Here is a 27,278-nt window from a genome sequence, read left to right on the forward strand (position 1 = left end):
CGTTGAGCATTGAATTTTAATATAGTTCTCATTCATTAAACTCCCTTAAAACAGTGAATGCAGTGATTTTGTGAAACTACCGTATTATTACTGCAAGTGTTTGACAATTTGCTATGTAACGTTTGCTAGCATGTCAAACATTAGCCTCAATTCGATTCGCGGCCTGGAATCGAGGCTAGTCAAACAGTACTCTTATACTCATTCTGTGGATTTGATAGAGGTTTAAATGACCACACCCCTACAGTATAGAGAGAGGCCTTTCAATAACGCAAGCCAACTTCCTCAGCCAAATGTGTAAAGCTGTTTCTGTTCAAGATTCTAGCAGTAGACGGTTTAAAGTTTTTCCAGGCTTGCTAAGCTTTATTGGAACTTCTCAAGAGCAGCAACCTTGAAATTGGGATATCTGAGGAGAATACAGTTGGCACCTATATATGTAAGATTCCTAAATCTTTGCAGTTCAAGGTCAATGGGCCCTGATAAATTATGTTTGGAATAGTTTTAGCATAGCTTGTGTGTCTAAAGGACATCAGATGTCCATTTTTGGTAAAGATCATTACATTAAGTTTTGCATAACAACGCTTTCATGGTAAAAAATGCTGAAAGGTAAATATTTTGGCTCAGTTCAAGTCAGCAAGATAACACTGAGAATCATGATTATATTAATTTGTCTTGTCAGGGGTTGTACATGTACATATTCGTGGGTGTTTCTAGAGTAAGCCTGTATGTAGCTTCCTATCAGCCAATGTTTGCGCAAATGAAATTAGTGGTCATTTTACTATGCCCACTACTCAGAAAAATCTGACCCGGATTCGATCCATGCAGATTAGGTGTCGTGTAAACGGGGCTGTAGATACATGTATAGTACCACTGAACAAATAGCTGGTGCCATTGAGTGAGTAGCTGCCTGTAGCAAGAGCTGTTTATCATAGAGCACGACCACTTTCAGTAGCTGTTAAAAGAAGATTTATATGGAGTAAATACCTGACAATAATTTATAGCAAAAAGTTTCACTGTCGCAGACTTTTCAAATACTGGGTTAGTACAGTCATTTCATAGCCGTTACTTCTGTATATTAATTACTAGTCATTAGAATTCGCCATAAAAGTCATGTAATTTACAGCATTTCTTATATCAATAATCTGCTTAATTTTGTAGACGTATGTAGAAAAAATATTAAAGGACACATTCACTACATATACATCCAGTATAACGTTCACAATGATAACTAAGAAATGTATACACAAACAGACAAATTACTGTTATGGCATTTTGTAGACGTATGTAGAAAAAATATTAAAGGACACATTCACTACATATACATCCAGTATAACGTTCACAATGATAACTAAGAAAATAATGTAATAACTGTATACACAAACAGACAAATTACTATTATGGCACACAAGAGCACCGTACATAATTAAAACAATTGGTATTTAGGGAATTTGCATGTATGTATTGTGATGTATTGTGATGTATGTATTGTGATGAATGATAGTGTGAAAACAAAAAAGGTGTAATGTGAATTCTAAAATAGTCTATAATAATACAGAGTAGGGGGGGGTGGTGCAGTGATACAGTGCTTCTAAAGAACTTGACAATCTATGGAGAATAAAAAATTATTATTAAAAATTATTATTAATTTGTTCATTATAATTATTAAGGACATATAATTATTTTGTTTCATATAATTCATATATCGTACAGTGGTAAAATTTCGTGAGGTACATAATTTTGCGTTTTTCGAGGGCAGACAGAAAACGCGAAAATTAAAATTGAGATAACTCCCATGCACCAGTATTTCACATGTAAAACTATTGGTGGGTGTGGTTTCCTGGCATTGAAACGCGAGTATTAGAAATCCACAAACATTTCTGCAGAGACCAAAGCGAAAATTTGTTGCTATATACGATAATTGTGACTATAAAATTATAACTTATATCCTGTTTTCATGCAGTTGCTAAGATATACCCATGCAGGGTATAACTCCCTCTGATATTTTCCCCAGACATGTTTGGTACATGTTTACATGTTACATGTAGATAATTTTGTCTTCTAGACGCCACTATCTGCAGCGTATAAGATTGGCATGATCGATGAATGGCTTGACACAAAATTGTTGGAGTTCCAACGATGAAACCACTGCAAAACAGCCCCACCCCACTTACTACCCCTAGCTGCGAAGAAACAGCCCCCATGCACTCCACTACTCAGTGTATAACTGTATAACTAGCCCTTAACGATGGTCTACCCTCAGCCTCACAACCAAGCCAAAGAGCTTGCCTCTACACTGCTGCAAAACAGCTCAAGTTCCCAGGAAAAAGAGTCGCTTCTAGTGCTGTGGTGAAGCAGAATTGATATATGCATCACGAGGTCGAGGACTAGGTCTATATAGGAACACAGAATCTTCCACAAATGAACTTTGGACAATTTAAAAACCTGCATGGTTGCGAGAAACTCCAGCAGTGCTGAACATTCCTGCATGGCTGGACTTACTTTGATACTTGTTATTTCTCATGATTATTATTTAATTTAATGTATGTCTAATGACAGAGGGGAGTTTTGTGGTTAGTGCATTATGCTGCATATTGGACTTGGCAACAACGTAGCAATGGGACATAAATAATTGTAGCCGGCTAAGGCTGCAGTTGCTTTTGATTTTGTATAATTATTGTACAGTACTTTAGTACTGGTCGTTATTGCAAAGATATAGTGAGGCGCTTACAGATACTGTCTGACTCCAGCTCTGTGGGTATGTGTTGTTTTAACTGTTTGTGTGCTTTATTCTTAGAGAGGAGGAATCAGGGCGGGGCTCAGAGTGGCAGTATATACTACGTACCATCAAGGGTATATAAAAGAAGAGAGGGCATGCAACAGCAAAGAGCAGAATTCAAATGTGGGCGCATGAATGTGCTTAAAATACTACAAATAGAATTTTCTATTTTTAGCACTTTCTGCACATATATACTGAATATGTACTGAGAGGACACATACTGGGAGGACACAATATTATATTCCTCCGCTCACATTTAAATTCTGCTAGCTATGTCTATACCGTGAGATAGTGCATGAGATGCATGCCCTAGCAGGGCCGTAAGAAGATTTTTTAGGTGGGGGGCAGAAAAAAGGAATGGACCCTCTCCTTGCAACGTAGGGGGTGGGTGCGTCCCGCCGGAGGCGAACTTTTTACATTTTGTATGTTCTCAGAGATAAACAGGAGAAAGATACATAAATGAAATAATCCGCATGTGAGAGCTATAGCAAAATAGTTTATTCGACGTGGAAGCAAAGTCATGCATGAGCAACTGCTTAATTCAAATTAAGTTAAGCGAATCAGTTAGCAACTTGTGTATATAAAGTAAGAATAGACGCTGAAGAGAAAAAAGAATAAATATTGTGCCACAGTGAGCTCTATAGCTATATAAATTTCAGCTGCATGTGGATTAACTTACTGTAGTTACTGTACAGTTTTGTTGCAACAAACCATGCACATGCATTTAACCATGTGGTTAGATTAAAAGGCACTAAATATAATATCAGGACTGTGATCTGCTGGACTCTGCAGAGGAGCTTTTTTTTCGATTACTCGACGTTCTACTGCTAAGTGCCAAAGTGTTTGTTTTATTTGTGTGCCACTGGAAAGTCATAATTAATTTTAAGTGGTGCTGTAATTAGAATAAAGATAGTATATTAGAGCATTTCTTTGACAGCGTCAAACTTGTTATTGACAGAGCAAGCTCTCCACAGTGCTTTTTTTTTTACTTTCTGAAAGTAAGTTCGCAACGCATAGCCCATCACATAGGATATATAATAAATAATAACACTCATATAATTGAAGACATTATAAATAGGCTATAGTACATTCACATATGCACACTCTCACCATATAATAACAGCTAGTTTAAGGCTAATCTAGTGAGTGAGTCTTGTGGGAGGGAAAATCAGTGCATGCATGCATATGGATGAAACAAATACAATCATCATTATGGCTACATTAAACCTTACCTGGAAGGCTGCTAAGAAAGTCGACAACATTTGTGTGTCCTCCGTCTATAGCCATCTCAGCAAGTGTCTTTCCCAGCACACCTCTGGTGGTAGTTGGAGAGCCAATGTTGACTAGAAATTGGACCAAATCACAATGACCAAGGGCAGCAGCGTAGTGGAGAGGTAGGTTGTGGAAAACATCCTTGGAGAGAAGATCGGCTCTTGAGTGAACTAAAAATCGGGCTATTGCTTGGCGTCCCCCCATAACAGCATAGTGGAGGGGGGTTCGTCCAATAGAGTCTTGGAGGTCAGGGTCAGATTGGAGGTCAGTGATATAGTATTGCACTGATGAGATGTGGCCAAGCAGGGCCGCTAGATGGAGTGCTGAAGGTGAAAACTGAATGGCAGGGGTGTGATCTTTAAGAAAAGGGATTACATCTAAATTGCGATAGCCAATAGCTATGTCTAATGAAGTACAGCCAACTTGGTTGGTTATACGAGAATCAAATTTTAGAACATTGATCAAGTACCTGACTATGCTTTGGTAGCCACTACGAGATACAGAGTGAAGAATACTTTCTCCAGTGTTGGTCCTCAAATTTTGATTTAAACTGATAATTTCAGATCCCAGGAAACAGACAGTTTTATATAAATCGGTTTCTGTAGCTGTAGCTCTCCAAAGTAAATGATTTGCTATACTAAGATTTGCTCCTGAGCATGCTGCATGTGCTGGAGTAAATCCACTTTCATTCGTACAGTTAGGGTCAAGATCATAGTCAACAATGAGATGTCTCAAAATGTCGATCTGCCCATTTATTGCAGCATAATGTAGAGCAGTGTTGCCTTGGAAATCTTTCCAAATGGGGCTGTAACCGTTGGACATCAACAAATTGACTACGTTCAAATTCCCTCCTAGTGCAGCATGGTGGAGAGGTGTTGCTTTACTGCAGTCAACTTCTGTTGTTATAGAGCAGGGATCCATGTGATTGATAATGACATCTGCAATTTCCTTGTGTCCATGTATACAAGCTACATGAAGTGGAGTCTCGTTAAAGTTATTTACAGCAGTTGGATTTGCCCCAAATGCCAATAGCGAGTGCATGATTGACAAATCACTATCAGGGCTATATTGACTCGCTAATGTATGAAGAAGAGAATTGCCTTTGTCATCTTTAACGTCTACATTTGTTCTTCTGTCCATTAAAAACATTTGGACAATTTCCATAGACTCACCCATGATAGCATGATGTAGAGGAGTCCAGTTATCTTTGTCTTTACGCATTACATCACAGTTAGGTAGCTCAAGTAGAAATCTGGCTACATGCTCGTACCCATTACAAGCAGCTAGATGCAAGGGAGTTAATCCTACGGAGTTTTGATGGTTGACTTTAAGTCCATATACAACAACAAACATTTGAACTAGTTCAAGCTGTCCAAGCTCTGTTGCAATATGGAGACATGTGTTTCCTTCATTATCGGCAATGGTTACATCACACCCTCTCTCAATCAGAAAATTGATAAACTCTTTCGTCAAAGTTTTGACAAAATAATGATACATTGTTACATAATGAAAAATTGTCTGACCATTGTGGTCTCTGCTTTTTAGATCATATTCTGGCGACAAGGCAAGTTCTTTTGCAATTTCAATATTATTGCTCTGCAGAGCAAAACAAAGGTTGATAAAATGATCGCCATTTTTTACTGGATGAATGTGCCTTGTTAAGTACTTAATCACGTCTTCGTGTCCATTTTTGCAAGCTAGATGAAAAGGAGTTAGTTTGCGTGCATTTAAGGAGTTGGGATCAAAACCAAAGTCGTCTACGAATAACTGAACGAACTTGAGTAGTCCATGCTCAGCTGCAATGTGAAGGCATGTGTTTCCTGCCTTATCAGTAGCTGTTACATCACATAATTTTAGGTTCACAAGAAAATGTGAAACTTCAATCTGCTTTGCATCAAGAGCGTAATGTAAAGATGACTTGCCATTTCTGTCACTCGCTTGAAAATCACATGCAGGGCATTGTTGAAGAAACTGTACAATATTCAAGTGGTCTCCAGAACACGCCAATTGAAATAGAGTAGTATCCGAAAGATATGGAATATTGGGGTCGCACTTGAGGTATGATATATAGTAAGTGACAATCGGGAGCGACCCATTCAATACTGCATAATGAAGAGGAGTGATTTCCATAAAATCTCGAGGTAAATGATCAGTTGTTTTACTTGTTAAGTACACAATAGCCTCAATATTTCCATGCATTGCGGCATGATGCAGAAGAACTTGACCTGTTTTGTTCATTGAGTTTAAAGGACATTGGCACTCTTCAATGAGGTACCTCATAATTTCTGTTGTTTCATAGCTAGCAGCAGAATAATCCAGAGGTAGCATACCATAACTATCTTTTACCATTGCATCGCATTCACACTTTTCAATTAAATACCTTACTGCCTCCACTTGTCCAAATCTTGCTGCATAGTGAAGGGGCCCTCGATCACATTTATCTTTGTCCATTACATCACATTTACATTCTTCAACCAAATACTTCAAGATAGCTATGTTTCCATTTTTTGCTGCTGTTGAATGAATAAGCATGCTAATTATAAGTGCTTTTTCATTTTGTATATTATAATTCAGCCTCTCGACAAAAAATGTGAGCACATCTAGATGTCCGTTTATAGCGGCTAAGTGAGCTGGTGTGAAACCATCTACATTTGTGATAGACTTTTTACAGCTCACTTCAAGTGTTAGGTACTCCACAACAGGTAAGTGGCCATTGCTTGCAGCAAAATGAACTGGAGTTTGGCCTAATTTAGTTGTATCATTCTTGTCACAGTCGAAATCAGATATAAGCAATTTGCACATTTTGACTTCTCCATGCATTGCTGCTGTATGCAGAGGTGTGCGACCATTATTGTCACGAGATAGTAGCAAGTCAGAGTTCTTACTTATCAAATATTTAGCAATATCGGTCTTTCCAAACATAGCTGCCAAGTGAAGAGGTGTTACTCCGTCTTTGGTCTTCACTTGAACGTCACATTCGCACTCTTCAACAAAATACTTTACGATGTCTACATTATTGGCAACAGAAAAGTGAAAAGGAGTTAAGCTATTTTTATTTGTAACTAGGACATCACAACCACATTCTTCCACCAAGTATTTTATTGTGGTAATGTCTCCAAGCATTGCTGTAAGATGAAGAGGTACACAGCCGTCTTCATCTCTTGTCATTATATCACATTGGACTTCTTTAACCAGATACCTGACATTGTTCATGTTTCCCACCACACACGCTTCATGAATAGGAAATGGACACAACTTGATGCCATGTGACTCTTGGTCACTGTCAGCAAGAATGTCAAATCCCATTTTTTCAACAAAAAATTTCATCACATCTACATGTCCACTAATTGTGGCAAGATGAGCAGGTGTATTATTGTCATTGTCAACACATTTTATATCACAGTTTTTCTCCAAAGCTAGATATTCAACAACTGGTAAATGACCACATTTTGCAGCATAGTGAAGTGGTGTTGCTCCTTCCTTGTCTTTGGTTTCAAGCTCAAATTTGCTGAGCAGTTTCACGGTACTAAGTTGTCCTTGTTCGCATGCAATATGGAGTGGTGTTTGACCTTTACTGTTAGTTAGTTCAGAGATACTTGTTACTCCATTTATTAAGTATCGAAGAACAGGAAGGTTCAGCTGGTGTTCAATACTTCTTTGGTTCATATCTGTGATAATATTTTTTAGATATGTTTTCTGATGAAAACGTAATTTGGTGGAAGTTTTGAGAACACGTTTGTAGAGATCTGTTTTAAGTAACTTTCTCTCTCTCGTATAAGCTGCATAATGCAATGGTGTATTACCATTGTTATCTGAGGAATTCGTGTCAACCTGTTGAGTTTCAGCTAAGTACGTAAAGACATCAATAGAGTCTCCCACAGCTGCAAGGTGTATAAGAGCTATTCCGTTAACATCTTTAGAATTTTTGTCACACTTCTGATCCTCAATGTAATATTGGACAGCCGTTATATTATCATAGAAACAGGCTATATGAAGTGAAGATAATGTTGGACAACAATTTTGCTCTTCAACAAGAAATTTAAGAGTCTTCATGAATCTTGGAGGATTTTTTATGTGATGAAGCACAACATTACCTAGCAAAAGATCAAAAAATTTTTGACCTAAACTAGCGAAGGGTAAGAGTTGGATTTCATTATTATCATCTTTCTTAGTGTTTGGGTCACATTCACGATCGATTGTTAAATATTTTACAGTTTCATACTGACCTACACAAACAGCAAGCTGAAGAGGTGTAATTCCTTGAGAGGCTTTACAGTATTGGTTGCATTTTCGATCCTCAATGAGATATTTAGTGATGAGAATTTGCCCAAATTGACAAGCCATATGAAGAGGTGATATTTTGTAGACATTGAGAACATTGGGATCACCTCCATAAGCTTCTATAAGACATTTGAAAATTTCTAGAGTACCACCTACTGCTGCATAGTGAACAGGTGTATTGTTTAGGATGTCAGTACACATCACATCACAATTGTGTTCCTTAATCAGGTACTCAAGAACACAAGGTGTTTCACATAGAGCTGCATAGTGAAGTGGAGTACATCTATTAATTGTTAGTATGTCTGGTTTGTACGTCTTTGATTCAACTAGATACTGAACAATATCTATCAAACCACATTGACAAGCTAGATGAATAGGCATGCGGCCATTTTTGTCTGCTTCATCCAGCAATGCAAACCTATGCTGAGTCATGTCAGATGGCATGTCTCGCTCAAGTCTTCGAAGGGTAGCAGCTTCAGTCTGAATGTTTACTAAGTACTTAACCATTTCTAATTTTTTGGACAATACAGCATAGTGAAGTACTGATTCGCCAGTGAGAGTTGTGTTACAAATGAAATCTTCAACTAGCTGATGTTTTTGAGCTTCCTGAACCAAAAGTTGGACTATCTGCACGTTACCAGCTAAGCAAGCCGGAAATAAAGGTGTTTCCTTGTATTCATTACAGTATAATGGATCAACTCCTTTCTCAATAAAATACTTGACGATATGTTTGTGCCCATAGAAAGCAGCAACATGAAAAGCAGTTGAACCATCAGTAGCTTCACAAGCTGCATTGACTTGGCACTGTTCAACAAGGTATTTAACAACGTTAAGATGTCCAGCTCTTGCGGCAGTGTGAAGAGCCGTATCACCTTGTTGATTAAAGTCTAATGGATCTAGTTCCTGAAGTTTAATACATGCTGCAACATCACCATTATAACAAGCAATATGAAGTTGAGAATTTCGTTTTGGAACACATGCTTTATATCTTTTCAATAAACGACTAGTCTCAATCTGTGCTGCCATTGCACTGGGAAAATATTTCATTGGTGAGGTTTCAATGGTGTTTAAAAGACCAAGTCGGTCTATTTTCTCCTCTGGTTGCTATAAAAGTCAGTGTATGGAGGAAATACAAACAATCATGATGGTCTTTCAATGCATTAGTAGTATAACTCATACACTATGGGGTAACTATTATCAATCAAAACATCACTATCTTGGATACTTAATGGATACAAGTTGAAGATTATAATTATCGTACGAAACTGACCGACTTTAAATTAACTGATTCTATAATTGCTATTACGTTTGATTATGAAGTGAAATATACAGAAAATACACGTTTGATTATGGAGTGAAATATACAGAAAAGACAGGGATTGGTACCAAAATTGTCTCGAATAGCCACCCATGTTTCCCTGCGGTTTTCTTGTTGAAGACACAGTACACTATAGGCAGTTCTATATAGCTATAATTATTATAGACGTTATACAGGTACAATAAGACGCTACCAGGAAGGGGTATGGAATCGAAGTTTTGTGGGACGGGGGTCTGTATATATTTGCTCTAACAGCCATAAAAGTTGTTTTCCGCATTAAGCGGGGAAAACACAGATGGAACTAGTTTTGTATTACATTTTTGTGATGTTATGTACAGCTAGGAGTGCATAAAGGGGAGTAAGCAACTACTCTATAGCCCATACAAACCCGTTGTCTCGAGCATGTTGTACATGGCTTGTGTGTAAAACGTCCACATCTCAAGTGGCTCTACAACCACACTCAAAACAGTATGGTTAACGTTAATGTGTGGAAACCACGCTCATAAACGTTTGCCGGCTGTTGTGCTTTGATCATGCATGCTTGTAATTAACACAATACAAAATAATAACTGTGTTAGTATAAGCGTCTAAACCGCGGGTATTTGGTGGGCGTATTTTTGAGTACAACCTCGCGCTGTTTGCAAAAATACGTCCAGTTTTTTCTCAAGTTCTTGCCGAAAAGGGTGAGCGTATTTTCCGGAGGGTACAGTAGAAGTGCACACTAAATCGTCAATCATCCAATTCTCATTCACTGCTTTACTTATATACGCATGCAGTGATGCAAAAGAGTGGGAAATGATTGTTAAATTGGTAAAAAGGTTGCCAAAAGTTCAAAGTCCATAATTGCAGCTCTTCCAGTAGCTAGCATTCTATAGTGCAGAGCTAGACCTTCGTTTATCATTGAGCAGCTATAGCAGTCTAGACTGACAGACATGCACACATACAAACACACTTAGTCTACCGTATACCTCGCTACGCATGCGCATACCGAGACATAACGAGCAGGTTTGCACCAATTAATGCATCATCATTATTGTTATAATGATGATGACCTAAGAGGTGATAGAATGCGTGACATAAATGACACAGAATTGCAGTAACCAACTGTTACTATGCCTATATGCGCATGCATGCTACTACATGCCCTACACATTTACACTGCTGTTTATCATTTAAGTGGGTGGAGGATCGAGGCATGCATGCATGGTTTGTCTATAAGAGCTTAATATCACGAATATTCAGTTATCCGACTTGGCTCTGGTCTGGAACAATGGTGATAATTGAAGTTCAATTTTACTGTATGTAGTTATGGCTCGAGGCGTAGCCGCACGAGAGAGAGAGAGAGATTGGCAACAAAAGCGGTTCACATGATGTTTTACCGTGCTTGAAATCTACGTAGTGGCCCAGGTAAAAGGTGGCTGTGTGTATTGTAACTGCTCAACTGTTGCGACAAAACTAACACCTTCTATAGGCTTCTAGCCATGCATGTTCTCTTTAGATACTGGATGTGCTAACCGAAGCTTATTTCTCGAGTTATGGCTTAATTTACTTTACATACTCACATATATGTAAGCCTCGAGACCAGGCTGTTCATTGGGAAAGAACGTCAACTTCCAATGTAGAGCTCGTGTAATTGGTAGGAATTTTATGGACCGATAATTAATCGCACGCCCACAATCGGTCATGAATGGTAAAACATTTCACAGAATAACTTATTTAGTCCACGTCCTGTGTGCTTAATTATCAGTCCATGAAATTAATTCCACGAGTTCTACATTGGAACTTTACTAGCTAGGCGTTCGTACCCATTAACCCAATAATGGTATCGAGGATATGAAGACTGCTGCAGTCTCTTCAGAATGGTGCATATAACCATTTATAATTATCAACACTGCATGTACTTCAACACTGTATATTGAGACTCTATGTGTTGATAATTATATGTACACAACCAATTGACCTGAGAAAGAAAATCCTTCTGCGAATAAACGAACAAAATTTAAAACAACCTTTAGAGATCCCATAATTCGAGTAGCAGCTATACAATCACATACCAAAATTATCTCACCTTGCGAGCTGGTGTTTTGCCAAAAGGAAACTCTTTACCCATTGTGGCATATCCAGATTCACTGTCGTGAATAGAGCTTGCCTTTTGAAGTTGATCATAAACAGAAATGGCAGTAGCTGAACCATAAGGATTCATGTTAGAGATAAACTTCTTGTGAGCATCACTAGAACTGTCGCCATCTGAACATTTTTGAAGTAATTAAGGTATAACTGATAGTTAAAAATGCCAACCTGTATCTGGTCTTCTATGATTGTTTTCTGGGCCTGATCCATCAACATTCTGAACAATTATTATAATAATTATGCTAAAATACCATGATCTATAATTATACTTAACCAATATCCTGTATATAAGAGCTTTGAACGATGAACATACCTGTACATAATACCAAAAGCATCCACATTTTAGCCAAATAACTCTGAGATTTTTTAGTAAAGTTTGCTGTTCTGCTGAAATTGCAAATGCTTTTAGTTGAAATTCGATGTACAGTGGAACATGATAAGTTATTTCAATGCAGCCTGGTTGAATACCGAAACGTTTAAGATGGTCATTTGGAATATCAAGTGCTTTAGCCAGGTTAATCTTCAGTTCTTCAAGATGTTTAGCAGAAATCTTCTTGAAGCTTTGATTAATTTTGAAGATCAATTCAGTACATGTGGTGCCTTCTGTGAATCGAGCCAAGGCTCCGCTGTAGTTCTCAAGAGACTTCTTGGAATGCTCAATGAACAATTTTTCATATTCTTGCAAGCATTGCTTGTCATAGTCTGTTCCCAACTTCTGGATGAGATACTTCAGTATCTTATAGCTGAAAGATATGAAGAAATTACCGATAACAGGCCACATGTCAATAATTGTTTCACAATTTATACATTTTTTCTTCTCTTCTGCAAAAATAGTGTCAGATTTAAGAAATTCAGGAAACATATTATATCCTTGCAAGCATGAAATTAATTCAAGTGGCTTATAGCCTTGAGCCTCCAGTGAGTCCCGTATTTGGTTGGACAGATTGTTGAACGAATCTTCCGTAGAAAAATCTTCTTCCAGCAAGTCCAATTCTTCTACTACTTGCAGTTGCTCCGAAATATCAGCGTCTTGTAAGTCTATTTGCAGTTATGAATATAAAGCTATAATTATAATTATTTCATGATTGCATAAATATTATTATACCTGACTTCTTTATTCTTGTTTGTTTGGACATGCCACAATCTGAGTTCTTCCGTTTCCGTTTTGGGGTTTGTACTAAGGAATGTCAAGAGTATACTGTTACTAGCTATATATAGCTGTCAACCATCATGCACTCAACGCACTACTTTATATGCATTACTTATAACACAAGTATATACATATAATTATATATAATTATGTAAGATTGTTAAATAATAGTAAAACTGCAGGCATATGCTGCTCTTGGTTTTAATTATACGGCTTTGATACACTCCTAACGTATAATTATACGTACGTTTAGTACACAGGAACTTGCATACTTTGACAGCAACATTTCCTTTATTCATGGGAAGTATGAGGGAGAGTAAAAAATGGAAAGTTGCCTCCAAATGTGTTTTTTTCAGCCAGTATTTGAGAGCCAACTTCATACCGGCCTGTGTGCGATCGATAACAGCTTTAGCTTTTTCTTCTTTGACATCCGTCTGCTGTGCATCTGAGAGCCCTAGCTTCTCGACATAGTCATCAGTGTTATCAAAGCAAGCTGCCAATTCACAGAGATATGTTTCTTGAATTATTAAGTTAAGCTGTTCGTCAGTGATGTTCATAGTTGTTTGTAGAACCTCTATTGTCAAACCTAGCATGCATGTACAGAAGAAAACAATCAATGATCAGGTGAGTACATGTATATATATCAATGGTTCAGAGTTTTGATTAGCAGAACAGATGATAATATGTAATGAGAGATCGCTTAATATATATATTTGCTGTTGTCATTATTGTGACTGTAAAAAATGAATATTGCAAGCTGCGCTGTGCTAATCATTAGCATGTTTTGCTTTGCTCAAGAGTGTTATAGAAAAGGTTACAAAATAATTATATGCAATTATCATTATTGAATACTTGCATACTTTGACAGCAAAATTTCCTTTATTCCTTTATGACAATAAGAACGAATTTAAATCCATACATTTCCCAGCCCCTTGAGGCTAATAAACTAAAAAAATTCGCTGTACGAGCTGTGTTTGAGCTATGTGTACGCTGTATAGGTACCTGCACATGCGCATTGAGAGGCTTTTTCACGTGGTATTATAATAATATACTGACTCGAGGCACGATTTGTACAGAATTGTCGAAAGAAAAAGGACCTTTTGACAATAGTTATACAAGCAAGATCTTGATAGTGTGTGCAACTTCTGACAGATTACAGAGCAGCTATATGCAGGGGGGTAGCCAGGATTTTGGGGAAGGGGGTGCTTTCATAAATAAAAGAGGCCGCTTTGCGGCCGATTTTTAGCCGAGCTGCGCAGCGCCAAAATTTAGTTGACCGGAAACCACACCTCTTATTAGTGACATCATCGGCACAGTTGGGTGTGGCCCAGCAGGAGTGAGAAGCCTACATGCAAACTTGAAAGCCTCCTAGATCCTTTGCAGGCTCCTTTGTCCATCCCAATTGATAATCCAGGATAATATTATTGCATAAAACTTTTACAAAGAAACAAGGGCTGCAACTGTGCAACTCTGCAACTGTGCAAGCCTGAAGGGGCATACATCTGGAGGGCAGTATTGGCAAGTCTCTCGAGGCCCTTGGATGTCTGATGATGAGTGCAGTCCTCTATGCACTGTACAAGGCAGCTAGCTAGCTCAGTCATAGATAAACGATGAACGTTAATGAGCTCCACCCATGTATGCAGGAAGTGAATAGCTGAACCCTACGTGACCTTCCATGCAGTTTGCAAAACCAGCATGCAATCAATATCTTTCGTAACGCAAGTCCAGCACAATAGTCCAGCTACTAACTAAAAACTACTTAAGTACTTAAGTGCTAAAAACTATATAGGTGAATAGCTAGAATAGCTACAGTGCCTTCAGCTTTGAGAGTAAATTTAACCACAGAGTGAGTAGTTGTACTTATATGTATCTCAAGATTGGAACATTTCTAAGAAATTGTGCTGATACCATTGTGTAGGTGAATAAATAAGCTACAACCTTATTTGAAAATATTTCCCCAAAAAGTTGTTGTAGTGGGAAATCATTTTAGGTAAAAATGGGGGTGATCGTAAAATATATGTGTAACATGAAATATCTCCGGAACTAAAGTATTTCTGGACAACTTTTTTGTATCAAAAGATAGAAAATTTATTAACAATTAGTGTGCAAAAACAATTAGACCTTAGCCGACAAATTTGCTTGAGTTCCATCGCTAAGCAAAAAGGCACCTAAAATATCCCATAATTGAGTATTAATCAGTACGTGTACTTATGTAAGCTATACGTAACCATGCATATGTTAACTAAACTATTCAGGAATGTTGTGCCAAAGTTCCATACCTTAGCCGAAAACAATTGATCTTTTCCATCGCTAAGCGATTGTCCACTATAGAAAAATGTTGGTGTTTTATAAACCACCACATACCCACCACCTTTCGTTGCCATGGAAATATTTTTGGATATGTTTTAGATAATTTGTTCACCAACACAATGGTATCATCATATTTTCTTAGAAATATTCCAATCTCAAAATATTTACATTTATGTACTAACACGTACCAAATTGCGTTTATTTACTCAAGGCACTGTAGTTCAGTATGCAGCTAACAAGCTAAATCTGGAGTGTTGAGCTCAACTGGATCTTCAAGTAAGCTTTAATATACATGTAGAGTCAGGCAGTGGGGGGTGCTCAAGCACCCAAAGTACCTCCCCTGCCTACGCCCCTGATACAGTCAATGTTTATGTCCTCATGCAGTGAGCCGAAAGACAGTGAATGAGATCATAGCTAGATACATCTTAGAAAGCTACCTTTTCAGGAGTATGCATGTATAGCTTGAAAAAAGAGCTAGAAAAAGACAGAGGAAGAAGCTTTTGAGATGGACCATGTTCCTGAACCAGGTAAGTAATAAAAACATACCGTATAGCAGGTATATTTCAAGGGTATAAATTTTCGCGGATGGACCTCTACAAAGGATTTCGCAGATTTTATTTTCGTGGTCTGAGTTCCCAGCCTTTTGGTGCATGCGCACATCAACATGCAGCTGCCTCCACACCGTTAGCCTCGAATCCAGGCCTATAGCCTGTATAAAATAATAGAATCGGTGAGGCACTATGTCCTCCACCTGTAATAGCAGAACGTTTGCTCTGCAGGCCATGGTCAGGGGATACAGTAGACGTAGAGCAAGCTAGCTGCATGGCTATACCAGCGTCCTTGTCTCTTGATTCCTTTTTCTTTCCTCTTATTGTCGATAGGTGTGGTCAATAATATTGAACACGCCTACTATTCAATAAGATATAAATTTTCGTGGGTATAAATTTTCGTGGTACAGGCACAATCCGTGAAAACCACAAACATTTTATACCCTCGAAATATACCCGCTATACGGTATATCATTTGTATAGCCTTGATATCTATTTTTATACATGGGTGATAGTGCGCATGCGCTTAATCATTGTGAATCAGCTTAGCTATAGCTGTGGCTTATGCCCTCTATTGCCCGTCCACGCCCATGCAATATACGGTGAAGCTTAGCTAGCTAGTTGTTGCTAAAGTTATGTCCTCCATTAATATTGCCCACCAGTCTGAAGCTTGAAGAGGCCCTCATATCTCTACAATGGTCATACGGTCTGGATGTCTGAGCCTGCAAATCTTTGTGCTCCCAGCTGCTACCATATACGACTATGGAAGACGAGAGAGTCTTCTGGCTTCAGAATAGTGTGCAAGCCTTCAATTTTACTAATGTATAGAACAAAATCCCCATACAGATTCTGGGGAACTCAACCATGCAATAGATACCAGGCTATATTTTAAGCGGCCTGGGACCGAGGCTAGTATTAGTAAAACCAGTAGGTTTTACATAGGATTGGCAGTGGGTTTGCCCATGTTTAGTAATATTTCACATATTTGACTCGTGTTCAAACTGAGGCCTCATCAAGAAAGTAGCTGTTTATTTAGCCTTTACTCTATTTGTATCTCTCATTTCTTTATCAATGAACGTTTTAATGAATTAATATTGTCATTTTAAAAATTGCACTATTTTGACGTTTCACCGCTCTTTGTCTGACTGACTAAGTAGTAAGTAAGTTTCTTGCCCAACATTTTCTCCAAGTACAGCCATCTCCAGGACATTCTGCACAGAGTTTCCAAACGACTATACAACCTGGATTACAAAGCGCTTCTTCAGATTTGCAATCGCTTCCACAAGGCAGATGACCTCTCAGGCTCTAATTCTCTTACCTAGACAATTCCGCCATCTTTAATGACTCAGCAATTGCGTTGTGGCCAAATAAAAGATAGGCATGGCTAAGAAAACGTGCGCCTGTTGTGCCACAAATTCTCAGTAAAGTCAGTGCAGTGCTTGCCTGAGGTGTTGCTTTTCTTCACACTGTTCATCAGCTCTAGCTCCCTTCCTCTGACAGGTATGCTATATGCACTGGCTAGATATCATGCTCTTGAAATAACTTAAAATGGCTGCATAAATTCAACATATCAAGCAATAATAATTACAGTAGACTCTCGTTAATCCGGTCACCCTTGGGACCATGCAGCTTGGCCGGAATAGCGAGGTGGCTGTAGCTCAGGAAATAGCCGCGGTTTTAAAACGACCTTACCTCGAATCTAATGACTACTTTTGCGGTTCTTGTCTTGAGGATAATGTAGGATAATGAATCATTCTGTTCTCTAATTAATCCAATTTTATTTGCTAAACCACACCCAAAACGTCATATCCGGCCGTAATATACGTATAAAATTACATTGAAAACCTTGTTTGGGACAGCCAGCACTGACCGGTAAACGAAATAGCGAGTGGCCGTACTTCAGGGTGAGTTTTGTGCAGTAAACATATAGCTAGCATTCCGTGCCAAGCCAAATGGCCGGTATATTGAGGTGGCCGTACTTCAGAGAGCCGGAATAGCAAGAGTCTACTGTACTCATTACTATATATTAGTCCTGTTTTCTCTTCTTGAACTTCTGTACTGCCTCTTGACGTTCCACTTATGCATGTCATGATACGTAAATTTATACTTCTGTACTGAAAAAGAAATGGAATCCGATTAGAAAACATTTGCAACGTGAAAAATTGCTAGGATTGGCCAGGGGAACCACCAAAAAGCGTGGAAACAAGAAATCAGACAAGAGCATAACTCCAATCCGTTACAACGTCATGAACATGTACAATACATAGTATATAGACTGTGTTCCAGATCCATCTATATACTAGCTTCCATCCACCACATCATTCCATACAGGTCACCATGCAGTACTGCATGCCACTACGCATGGATGGACCTGTACTCAACACTGCATGTATTCAGAGGAGGTACGACAGGCGCGGTGCAGCTCAAGCAATTAGCCTCTCAGCAAAAACATACGACGTGGGCGGCGCGTGGGCGGATAATTATTGTTCAATCAAAGGCTAATTGCCTGAGCTGCACTGCGCCTGTTGTACCTCCTGGCATGTATTAGGAACATCAATTCATCACATGATTATATGCCCGCAAATTCAAAATGGATATATAAATATATAGGGATCGGTCATCACCCCACCAGTAAAAATTGGCCAGGAAAAATGGAAAACTACCAGTACATGTGAATGACGTTGTAACGGATTGGCTCTCGTCTGATTTCTTGTTTCCACACTTTTGGTGGTTCCCCGGCCAATCCTAGCAATTTTTCACATTGCAAATGTTTTTCTAGTCGGATAGATCTACAATTTAAAAGTTTTATATATGTATATATTTTGCATTTCCCCGTCACTAAATAATTTGGCTTTTGGAAGTGTATGCATTGGAAAAAAAGTGAAATCTCGTACAGCCCAACTTTAAATCAGTAAAAATGAAGCGAAATCCGAAATCTATGAAATCTGAAATCTTCACTATTGACACCACATGCACCTTTTTTAAGGAGAATTGGTGTGGTCTCCATTGTTTCGTAGGTGTAGATGACACCACACCCTTTTTCTGAACGCCGACCTCTTGGTGCTAGACTCGTATAGAACGCCAAATTGGTCAAAAATACATCCAACTCATTCAGGTGTCCCACACATCTATCGGCTACTTTGCACACATCGATCTCTACCCATGTGAACACTACTTGACATCTATCGACTACTTGACAAATGTCAAGTAGTCGATAGATGTCAAGTAGTCAGTGGCGGATCCAGAGGAGGGTCCATGGGGTCCCTTGACCCCCCCTTTTGTTTGTAGCTATTGTAATTTGATTCAATGATTGTACCTGTTGTTTTGATGTATCAACTGCCAAAGGAGTGTTCAGCTAGGTTAGCCTAGGCTAGCTAGTTGACTATTCGTTCGTGGCAGCTAGCTAGCTCTATGCAAGTCTATTATGGGTCTTCCCCTGGCTGAGTATGGGATTTTCCCTAGTCATGTGTGACCTGAAGTGGGCGTAACCCCCAAAAATTCGCACTGTGCGCGACTTTTTTCACTACTCACGCTGCGCGCTCATTAGTTTGGAACCCCCCTCTTTCATTTTTCCTGGATCCGCCACTGGTAGTCGATAGATGTCAAGCAGTGTTCACATGGGTAGAGATCGATGTGCATGCAAGCAAAGTAGCCGATAGATATGTGGGACACCCAAATGAGTGGGATGTATTTTGACCTATTTGGCGTTTCTTAGAAATGTTCCCATTACAAGATATTCACATTTATGTATACCAATATCAGCAAATTTGCGTTTTTTACTCTCTAGGCTGCAAGTACTGTATAGCAACACTCGGTAAACAAGTTTGGTTACGTGCTCTTCTGAAAAGGCTGCAATGGCATTCCAAGTAAGCTAAACTAGGCATAACTCGAGAACGAAGCATTATTTTGCAAATCCACGAATTACAATCCAAGAAAACATGACTAGAAGCCTATAGAACACTTACTTGCACTTTATTAATCCTTGAGCAGCTGTAGCAGTCTACACACACACACACAGACACACAGACAAACACACCAACACACTACCGTATAATTATTCTGAAACATAGTTAGGACACAATCAATCAACTTTATATAGAGCAATAATTATTCGTCCACGCCCTACCCACGTTGTATGTTATTGCTGAATGTAATCAGAGGCTAATTGCTTGAGCTGCAGCCTGTTGGACCTCCTCTGGCTTCTGGCAGTACAGTATAGGCATGCAGCATTGCAGCTCTTTCCTAATTAACTATTGTAGCTAACATACATACAGCTATATATAGCATCATCTGCTTGCATAAACTTTATACAGCGCTAAAAGATTCAAAAGACCGGCTGCAACAACCTTCACTGTGAGTCAAACTAGCCATAACCAAAGAAAGAATTAAGCTTTAGTTTGCAAATCCACAAAGAGAATGTGGCTATAAACCTATAGAAGCTGTTAGTTTTCGTTGCATTGCAACCGTTGAGCAGTTATAGCTGGAACACGCACGCGCACGCGCGCGCGCGCACACACACACACACACACACACACACACACACACATGCAGTCAGTGTTACTGCATCCCTCGTGTGGCCACGCCTCGAGGCATAATTACAAAATGCTAGAAAAAGTTAAATTAATTAGCACCACTTAATAATAATTATCTCTTTTTGGGGCACACGCAAAGCGTGTTAAAAATTTAATTTTAGATATATAAAATTATAGTTTCCTTGGTGATCACCCCAAAAGTATTAACAAATGAACGTACGGCTTTTGTGTGCATGAATGCATGACAGTATTGTGTAGTTACAGTAGACTCTCACTATTCCGGCCCTCTGAAGTACGGCCACCTCGATAATTATACCGGCCATTATTTTGGTTTGGCACGGAATGCTAGCTAGATATTTACTGCACAAAACTCACCCTGAAGTACGGCCACTCGCTATTCCGTATACCGGCCAGTGCTGGTTGCCCCAAACAAGGTTTTCAATGTAATTTATACGTTTATTACGGCCGGATATGACGTTTTGGGTGTGGTTTGGCAAATATAAAATATTGAGTTACACTTAAATGGAGAGCAGAATGATTCATTATCCTTCATTATCCTCGAGGTATATCCGCAAAATTAGTCATTAGATTCGAGGTAAGGTCGTTTTTAAGCCACAACTATTTCCCGAAATACAGCCACCTCGCTATTCCGGCCAAGCTGCATGGTCCCAAGGATGATCGGATTAATGAGAGTCTACTGTACTTATTTTTATGCCTCGGTGCGCATGTGCAGGCGGTGTGTCTATATGCACACGCATATAGACACACCTAGTGTGTAGCAAAACTTTTCCATGGAATTAATGTTGAATGTTACTACTCTACTTTAGCTCTGTACTAGAACACTAGTAGCTGCAAGAGTGAGAAGAGTATTATAATTATACCACTAGCACTGCACATTCTCCTCATTGCTGATTGTGTCTCTTTCAGCCAGCTATATTTGCTGTCTCGTATAGCCATAATTATAGATACAGCACATTCCTCATTTGAGGTAAGAAGAAAGCGAGGCGCGGATGTTCATCCGAGGCCACTTTCGTTTCCAATCCATCTCTCCCTTTATCTATGGTATCTACTTAGGTAAGTCATATGAAAACTTAGTGGTTAGAGAAACCTTATAATTCAATGCATGCCAATACAGTGGAAACTCCAAAAAAAGGACAGGTTGGGAGCAGAGGTTTGTTCTTTAGTTTTTCGGAGGTTGTCCTCTGGTTGACTGCATATAATTACTATGCCACCAGAAACTATTTATTATACAGTTACATAAGTTTACTTATGGACTCTTAGGCTGGCAGTAAAAGAATTTTACCTGATTCAGAAGACTTAGTAGAGTTCTCTGACTCTGAGCTGGGAAAAAGATGAATTTCTTCAGGACTTTCTTGGTTTAGCCTATCTCTGCTGACTGAAAGTACCATGCTGGTTATGAAGTGCTTCAGTCAAGTTATTTAATATTTCCTACCTTTTTTAATGAGGTACTCTTCGATACATTCAGCAATTTGGTCACATTTCACTAATGAAGATCTGAGAGAGTCACACACTCTTCTCCAAGTGAGACCATCGTTGCTTTTCATGCAGTAATCAATCATATCACATAAGCATTTTTCTGAATCAGCTTGATTGGCTTCTCTGATACTCTTTAGTTTTTCATTGGGAGCCTTCAATTTCAATCCAATATCGTACCAATGGGTACAAGCATTAAGCAACTGTTCATACACAATCACATGATCACCAGTCTTCAACTTTGTATCTGTTGTAACATTAAACACAAGCCTGAAACAATAATTATTAGATAGCTAGCTAGCTATCTTTGCTAGATAATAAGCAGTAAGTTAGATTTATTATATACGATGGCTAGATCTACTATTTTTACAATTTACCTAATTCACGGTCAAGATCTGCACTCCTAGGCATGTCAGCCATGGTCATAGAAGAGGTGTGCTAGGCACAAGTGAACTTCACTAATTAACTGTCAGTTTTCTGTCGATCAAATACCCGAGTGACACAAAAGAAATTGATGATCTGAGATAATTTTGCACGTGACTCAACTTCCTTCCACTTGATCTTAGCTAATTAAGGTCACTAATTGGATTTATCCAAATTTCTCTTGCAGACTACTTCAAGCCTAGTTTTTAGTGTCTGTCAGTTTAAAACGTTATTTTTCAGGGGGGTCAAATTTTATTTTCGCCAATTTTGCTCTGTCATAAATTGAATTTATGAGCAAAAAATGCTTCCAAAGTTGTCACATTGAAATTCCCTCAATTTCATTGCCCATTTCTTTCTTCAAAGTTGTACCTCTAAATTCTCCCACTTTTCTACTTAATCTGTATAAGAGTGAACATACACCGGCGTTGTCAGTTCCCATGTGACATAGTTAGATGATATAATTATACCACCCTCCCTCCAGGTCTATTCACTCCGAATGACGTACAGGGCATGGTGAGTGAGATCACTAAGATGCAAGAGTTCCACTACCCTCACGTCATGTCCCTGAGATTGGGGTGTGTCTCGACGCTGGACCTGATGTTTCTATGGTGATGCCGTATATGAGCAACGGGAGTCTACTAGACTACTTGAAGAAAGAGAGGTCTACCCTATATAGAGTTGGCAGAAGGAGAGGATTCTGAGAAGGCATTTTGAACTAGCATACAATTAAAGGAGAAAATGTATATAGTATGCAGTGAAACCTGTCTATTAGGTCACTCTATATATAATAAAGGCAAGTAAATGGGCCCCAAAGTCTCCATAGTATATGTTTGGATCTGGTTAGCAGGACAACTTTTTGTTAGAGCCACTGTTGGTATCAAGGGGTTTATAGACAGGTTTCACACTTAAGTTTGTGTTCTGCATTTCTATTTCCTTGAGTATTTAATAGCTATTAGAAAGCCCTATCAATGGTGAATGTAGGTGTTAGCAGCAAGGAAGCTGTTGTTGAAGATGTGTCATCAGATAGCTCTTGGAATGGTGTATCTTGCAGAGCACAAGTTCGTCCATCGAGACCTAGCTGCCAGGAACTGCATGTGAGGCACTGAATTGGTTTGTCTGTTCTCACACAGTAACGTGCACATCTTGAGATCATTATGTATTCAGGTCACAGCATGAAATTGCAAGAGTTACTCTCACTTAATGTAGGTTGGATTCAAATGGTGACCTTAAAGTTGGTGATTTTGGTCTGGCCGAGGACATGTATACGCAAGGATACTTCAGACAGGGTCAAACTGAGGGAGTCAAACTGCCGTACAAATGGTTAGCAGTGGAGAGTCTAAATGATGCCATCTTCAACGAGAAGACTGACGTGGTAAGTTTAAATTGTCTTTTAAATTAGTGCTCTGAACAGTTGTATAACGTTTTTGTTCCTCTATTCAGTGGTGGCCGGACCCCCTACCCTGGAGTGGACCCGATGTCCCTGGTGGCTCTACTCAGAGAGGGCAGGAGATTGGAGCCTCCCCAGAATGTTGCCTGCTCTACGGAGATGTAAGCACACATTGATGCACTAGCAGTGCAAGGAAAACTGGATAATTCAAGAGCCGACTCGTGGCAACTTTTAATTGTGTTGATACGTTGCATTGTCTACTATAATTATTATTAACTTATATATGTCAGCTGATCGTATTACTACAGGGTCTCGTTGATTGCCAGCTGTTGGTACGAGGATCCTGAAGAGAGGCCTTCCTTCGATGAGCTAGCAACCCAGTTGGATAAAGTTCTGAGCAATATGGTGGGCTACGTGGAACTGAACATGGAGCTAGTTGCCATCATTGAGGATGAACACAGTAAGCAATAAATATTGATATTTACTTCTGAGAACGATGTTGAATGCATTTCTGGGGTATATTGAAGTGTCCTGATGTAGTTTTTGTAATTGTATACTCTTATTCTGTTTTCTACAGAGTACGATCATGTCCTCTCGCTCGAAGAGCAGATGAAACTTTCCGAGGCTGCTACTAAGGAGGTTACTATGGAAGAAAATGCTGCTGCGTATGGGCTTAGAGGAACCGGGAAAACCAATCTGGATTGATAAGTGAAAAACAAGAATATCCAACCGAGCAAGTTACTGAATCAGTTCGCTATTTCAATAGTGACCCACAACAATCTTCACTGCTAGAGTGTGAATCTATACTGAATAAGAAAATGGATATCTAGGACCGATTGACACCAGCACCGAACAATTATAATGCACAGACGCTCGTCGTCCTTCGAAACATCTGTTTAGAAACCTTTTTGCTGTTTTTGTTATATATACGTAGTGGTGTCAAGGAACTATTTTAGTGCTTTCATGTGATTCTGACTTTGCTTAATTAAAGACACACGACTTTGTACATTCTACTCTATATATAATTATAAGCATAAATAATATCCAACACATGCATTAGTCTGGGGGCCAGACCTAATAGCTCGGGGGCAAAATCAAGAGAGCTAGGATTAGGTCTGGAGACTCTTGCAGCATTTCCGTGTGCTCTAGCGGAATGTGGCCAGAGCCAATGAAATGCATATCCTATGTCATGTGATTTTTAATCCAATGAAATGCGAGTATTGCCTTTGTGGAATTTGGATTACAGCCAATGGAATTTAGATACAGCCAATGAAATGAGAGTATTGCTACATCTAATCCTTCTTTATAACCTCCAATATCACAGTCTCCTCCCTATTGACATTCCAAGAGCACACGGAAGTGCTGCAAGAGTCTCCAGACCTCTTTCTCTCTTCCCCCTCCCCCCTCTGAGAAAGAGGTCTGGCCCCCAGACTACACATGCATGCAGCAGCTGGTCTCCCAGTTGCGATGGTGGTGTCTATATACTAGAGTAAAGTATCAATAACAGACAGAACATATAATCAAGCTGCTGCCAGATGAGAACAGATTTGTGAAACAAGCTGATTTTCACCCAATAATATAGGTCAGATTCTACCTATAATTATACAACATAACTTCTAAAAATGATAGCCCAATTCTAAAATAATTATGCATGATAATTATAACAAAATATATGCATGCATGGCTGTGGAAATAAACATAATATCAGACACACAAACCTACAAATCACTGAAGAGGCAGACCCACGAGATTTAAGGTACTTTTGGTTGCTAAAAGTCTCTCTTAGTACAACTAAAAAACACAGACATATCAACTATACTTCTCTGCAACATCATGCACACACTCAGATCCATGGTTATATTGTTTTACAGCTACATCACTATTTGATATGCCTAACACTAAGACTGGTTTGCACAAGCAACCGATTGCATCGTCCAAGTGTACTAGAATAATTATGCTGGTGCACTCGGATGATGCGGATGTAATCCGTTGAAGTAATGCACTAGCTAGCTCGCTACCCTTGTGCATTACGTTGTCATATAGTGTTGGAGGTCCTCCTGTTAAGCTGTCCCCTCGAACATCTGACCCTAGGGTCAGATGTACCCCCCTATCTTACAGCTATAATATTATTATGGCTTACTGAATAGTAACTGAACAGCTAGCATTATACTAATAGCTCCATACAATATCATTGCCTATAGGGCCAGACAAGGCTGAGTAGTTTAGGCTGCTTATAATAGTTGATATCTAGTTAGTCTGTTAGATCAGGGCCATGCATAAATAAGTATTAAGATACATCGAGTATATATATAGCATAGACTAGTATAAAATTATTATAATAATAGTCTCAGCAACAAAATGTTCTCCATTGTACATGGAACATGAAATGATTGACATAGGTTGCTGCTAAATTATACACAGTACAGTGTGTTGACCAATTTGCTTTCTTTTACTTAATTACTTTTTTGTTCCCCACTTCAAGTTGCTTTTTATGAAGAGCTGGTGTTACTCATGTTACGTCATGTATAATGGTTAGATACATTTACAACTTACAAGTAACATAAATATAATACTATAAACAGTATACACACAGTCTCATGACAGGAAGTGTGAAAATGGCCTCGTTCCCAGGCCAAATTTTCCTTTTAAAAAATCAGCCTGGGAACGAGGCTATAGTGCATGTGCAAGATACAAGCAGGATGTGGCATTGTGGCTGCACAATGTATGGTAGGCAATTTAGTGGTCCATCTAAAATAAGCCTATTAAATTGCTAAATTTGACAGGCCATTTGGCTATGAAAATTTACATGTGTGCGTGGTGTATTTGACACACACACACACCCACACTAGAGTATACGAAGACTAGATCTAGTATACCGTATGCATGTACGCGCAATGGCATAAGATGCAAAGGGATTCTTAAAATTGATATTCTGTTGGATCTGTTTGAATATTCGTGTGCATGTTATAGCTCTTGTGGTAATTATTAGTGTTAGTGCATGGGTCAGCACAATTTTGTTTTCATAAGCATAATTGTTATGAATAAAAGCTATGGAAGTATCCACATAATTATATCACCAACATTTTGTAGAAATCAAAGTATCTGGACACCATCATTTATCTTTCTAGAGTACAGTTATAATAATTGTCTACAAAAGTTTAGGGTATACCGTGCAAGGACAAATAAGACAATTCACGCTACATTGTGTATGGGGCCAATATCTGTGCATGTAACAAAGGGACGCTGTTTGACTCTTGGAGGGGGAGGTGCTGATCTGTAGTCCTCTGTGGTTAGGGGGGCTAGGTCATCCATGTAAGGTAGTCTCAACTGGTTCGGTTTTGTGGCTGGTCTGATGATGGGAGGAGTTATGTAGCGATCAGGGTCAGCTTCTTCCACTGCTCCATTAGTGCGAGGTAGATCCATGGGGTCTCTTTGTTCATAATCATCTGCGTTATCATTTTCATTGACTACCGGATGATACATTTCCCGACTTCGTCGGAGTTTCTTGTCTGCAAAACCAGCTCCTAAATTCCGTAAGATGTCCTCTATCTTCAGCCATGTATTGCTCTTCTTGAGTATGAATTTGTAAAAATGATAGCAGAGTGTTGTTACAAATAGAGTAAATGATATAGCCATCGAAGTATTGGCTAGTGCTGACTG

At 39.0% G+C, this 27,278-nt stretch overlaps 3 protein-coding genes across 3 annotated transcripts; 2 read left to right on the forward strand and 1 right to left on the reverse strand.

Annotated features, from left to right (window-relative positions):
• Window positions 1-1,070: 1,070 nt before the first annotated feature.
• LOC135345108 (uncharacterized) lies at window positions 1,071-22,329 on the reverse strand. Its single transcript, XM_064542465.1, has 10 exons — window positions 22,186-22,329; window positions 21,768-22,055; window positions 21,618-21,710; window positions 13,172-13,510; window positions 12,880-12,951; window positions 12,088-12,812; window positions 11,943-11,991; window positions 11,713-11,891; window positions 4,006-9,430; window positions 1,071-1,602 (listed from the first exon to the last, which is right to left on the reverse strand). The coding sequence occupies exons 1-10, from the start codon at window positions 22,232-22,234 to the stop codon at window positions 1,586-1,588; spliced, it is 7,236 nt and encodes a 2,411-aa protein (XP_064398535.1). The 5' UTR covers window positions 22,235-22,329; the 3' UTR covers window positions 1,071-1,585.
• A 703-nt stretch (window positions 22,330-23,032) lies between these two features.
• On the forward strand, window positions 23,033-23,630 carry LOC135341100 (tyrosine-protein kinase receptor UFO-like). The gene is made up of 3 exons (XM_064537942.1): window positions 23,033-23,053; window positions 23,213-23,325; window positions 23,438-23,630. Exons 1-3 carry the CDS (start codon window positions 23,033-23,035, stop codon window positions 23,628-23,630), a joined length of 327 nt encoding a protein of 108 aa, XP_064394012.1.
• Window positions 23,631-23,670: 40 nt separating this feature from the next.
• Window positions 23,671-24,323, forward strand: LOC135341984 (tyrosine kinase receptor Cad96Ca-like). Its single transcript, XM_064538997.1, has 3 exons — window positions 23,671-23,779; window positions 23,927-24,078; window positions 24,196-24,323. Exons 1-3 carry the CDS (start codon window positions 23,706-23,708, stop codon window positions 24,321-24,323), a joined length of 354 nt encoding a protein of 117 aa, XP_064395067.1. The 5' UTR covers window positions 23,671-23,705.
• The last annotated feature ends 2,955 nt before the right edge of the window (window positions 24,324-27,278 follow it).

This window comes from Halichondria panicea, chromosome 1 (assembly GCF_963675165.1).
Source record: "Halichondria panicea chromosome 1, odHalPani1.1, whole genome shotgun sequence".
Lineage (NCBI taxonomy): Eukaryota > Metazoa > Porifera > Demospongiae > Suberitida > Halichondriidae > Halichondria > Halichondria panicea.

Coding starts and splice junctions, on each gene's coding strand:
- LOC135341984 (XM_064538997.1), top strand. CDS start 23,706: ATGTCCCTGGTGGCTCTACTCAGAGAGGGCAGGAGATTGGAGCCTCCC. Junction 23,780..23,926: donor GTTGCCTGCTCTACGGAGAT/GTAAGCACACAT, acceptor GTATTACTACAG/GGTCTCGTTGATTGCCAGCT. Junction 24,079..24,195: donor CATCATTGAGGATGAACACA/GTAAGCAATAAA, acceptor TGTTTTCTACAG/AGTACGATCATGTCCTCTCG.
- LOC135341100 (XM_064537942.1), top strand. CDS start 23,033: ATGGGCCCCAAAGTCTCCATA. Junction 23,054..23,212: donor TGGGCCCCAAAGTCTCCATA/GTATATGTTTGG, acceptor TGGTGAATGTAG/GTGTTAGCAGCAAGGAAGCT. Junction 23,326..23,437: donor CTAGCTGCCAGGAACTGCAT/GTGAGGCACTGA, acceptor CACTTAATGTAG/GTTGGATTCAAATGGTGACC.
- LOC135345108 (XM_064542465.1), bottom strand. CDS start 22,234: ATGACCATGGCTGACATGCCTAGGAGTGCAGATCTTGACCGTGAATTA. Junction 21,711..21,767: donor AGAGTACCTCATTAAAAAAG/GTAGGAAATATT, acceptor TGGTACTTTCAG/TCAGCAGAGATAGGCTAAAC. Junction 12,813..12,879: donor AACAAGAATAAAGAAGTCAG/GTATAATAATAT, acceptor AACTGCAAATAG/ACTTACAAGACGCTGATATT.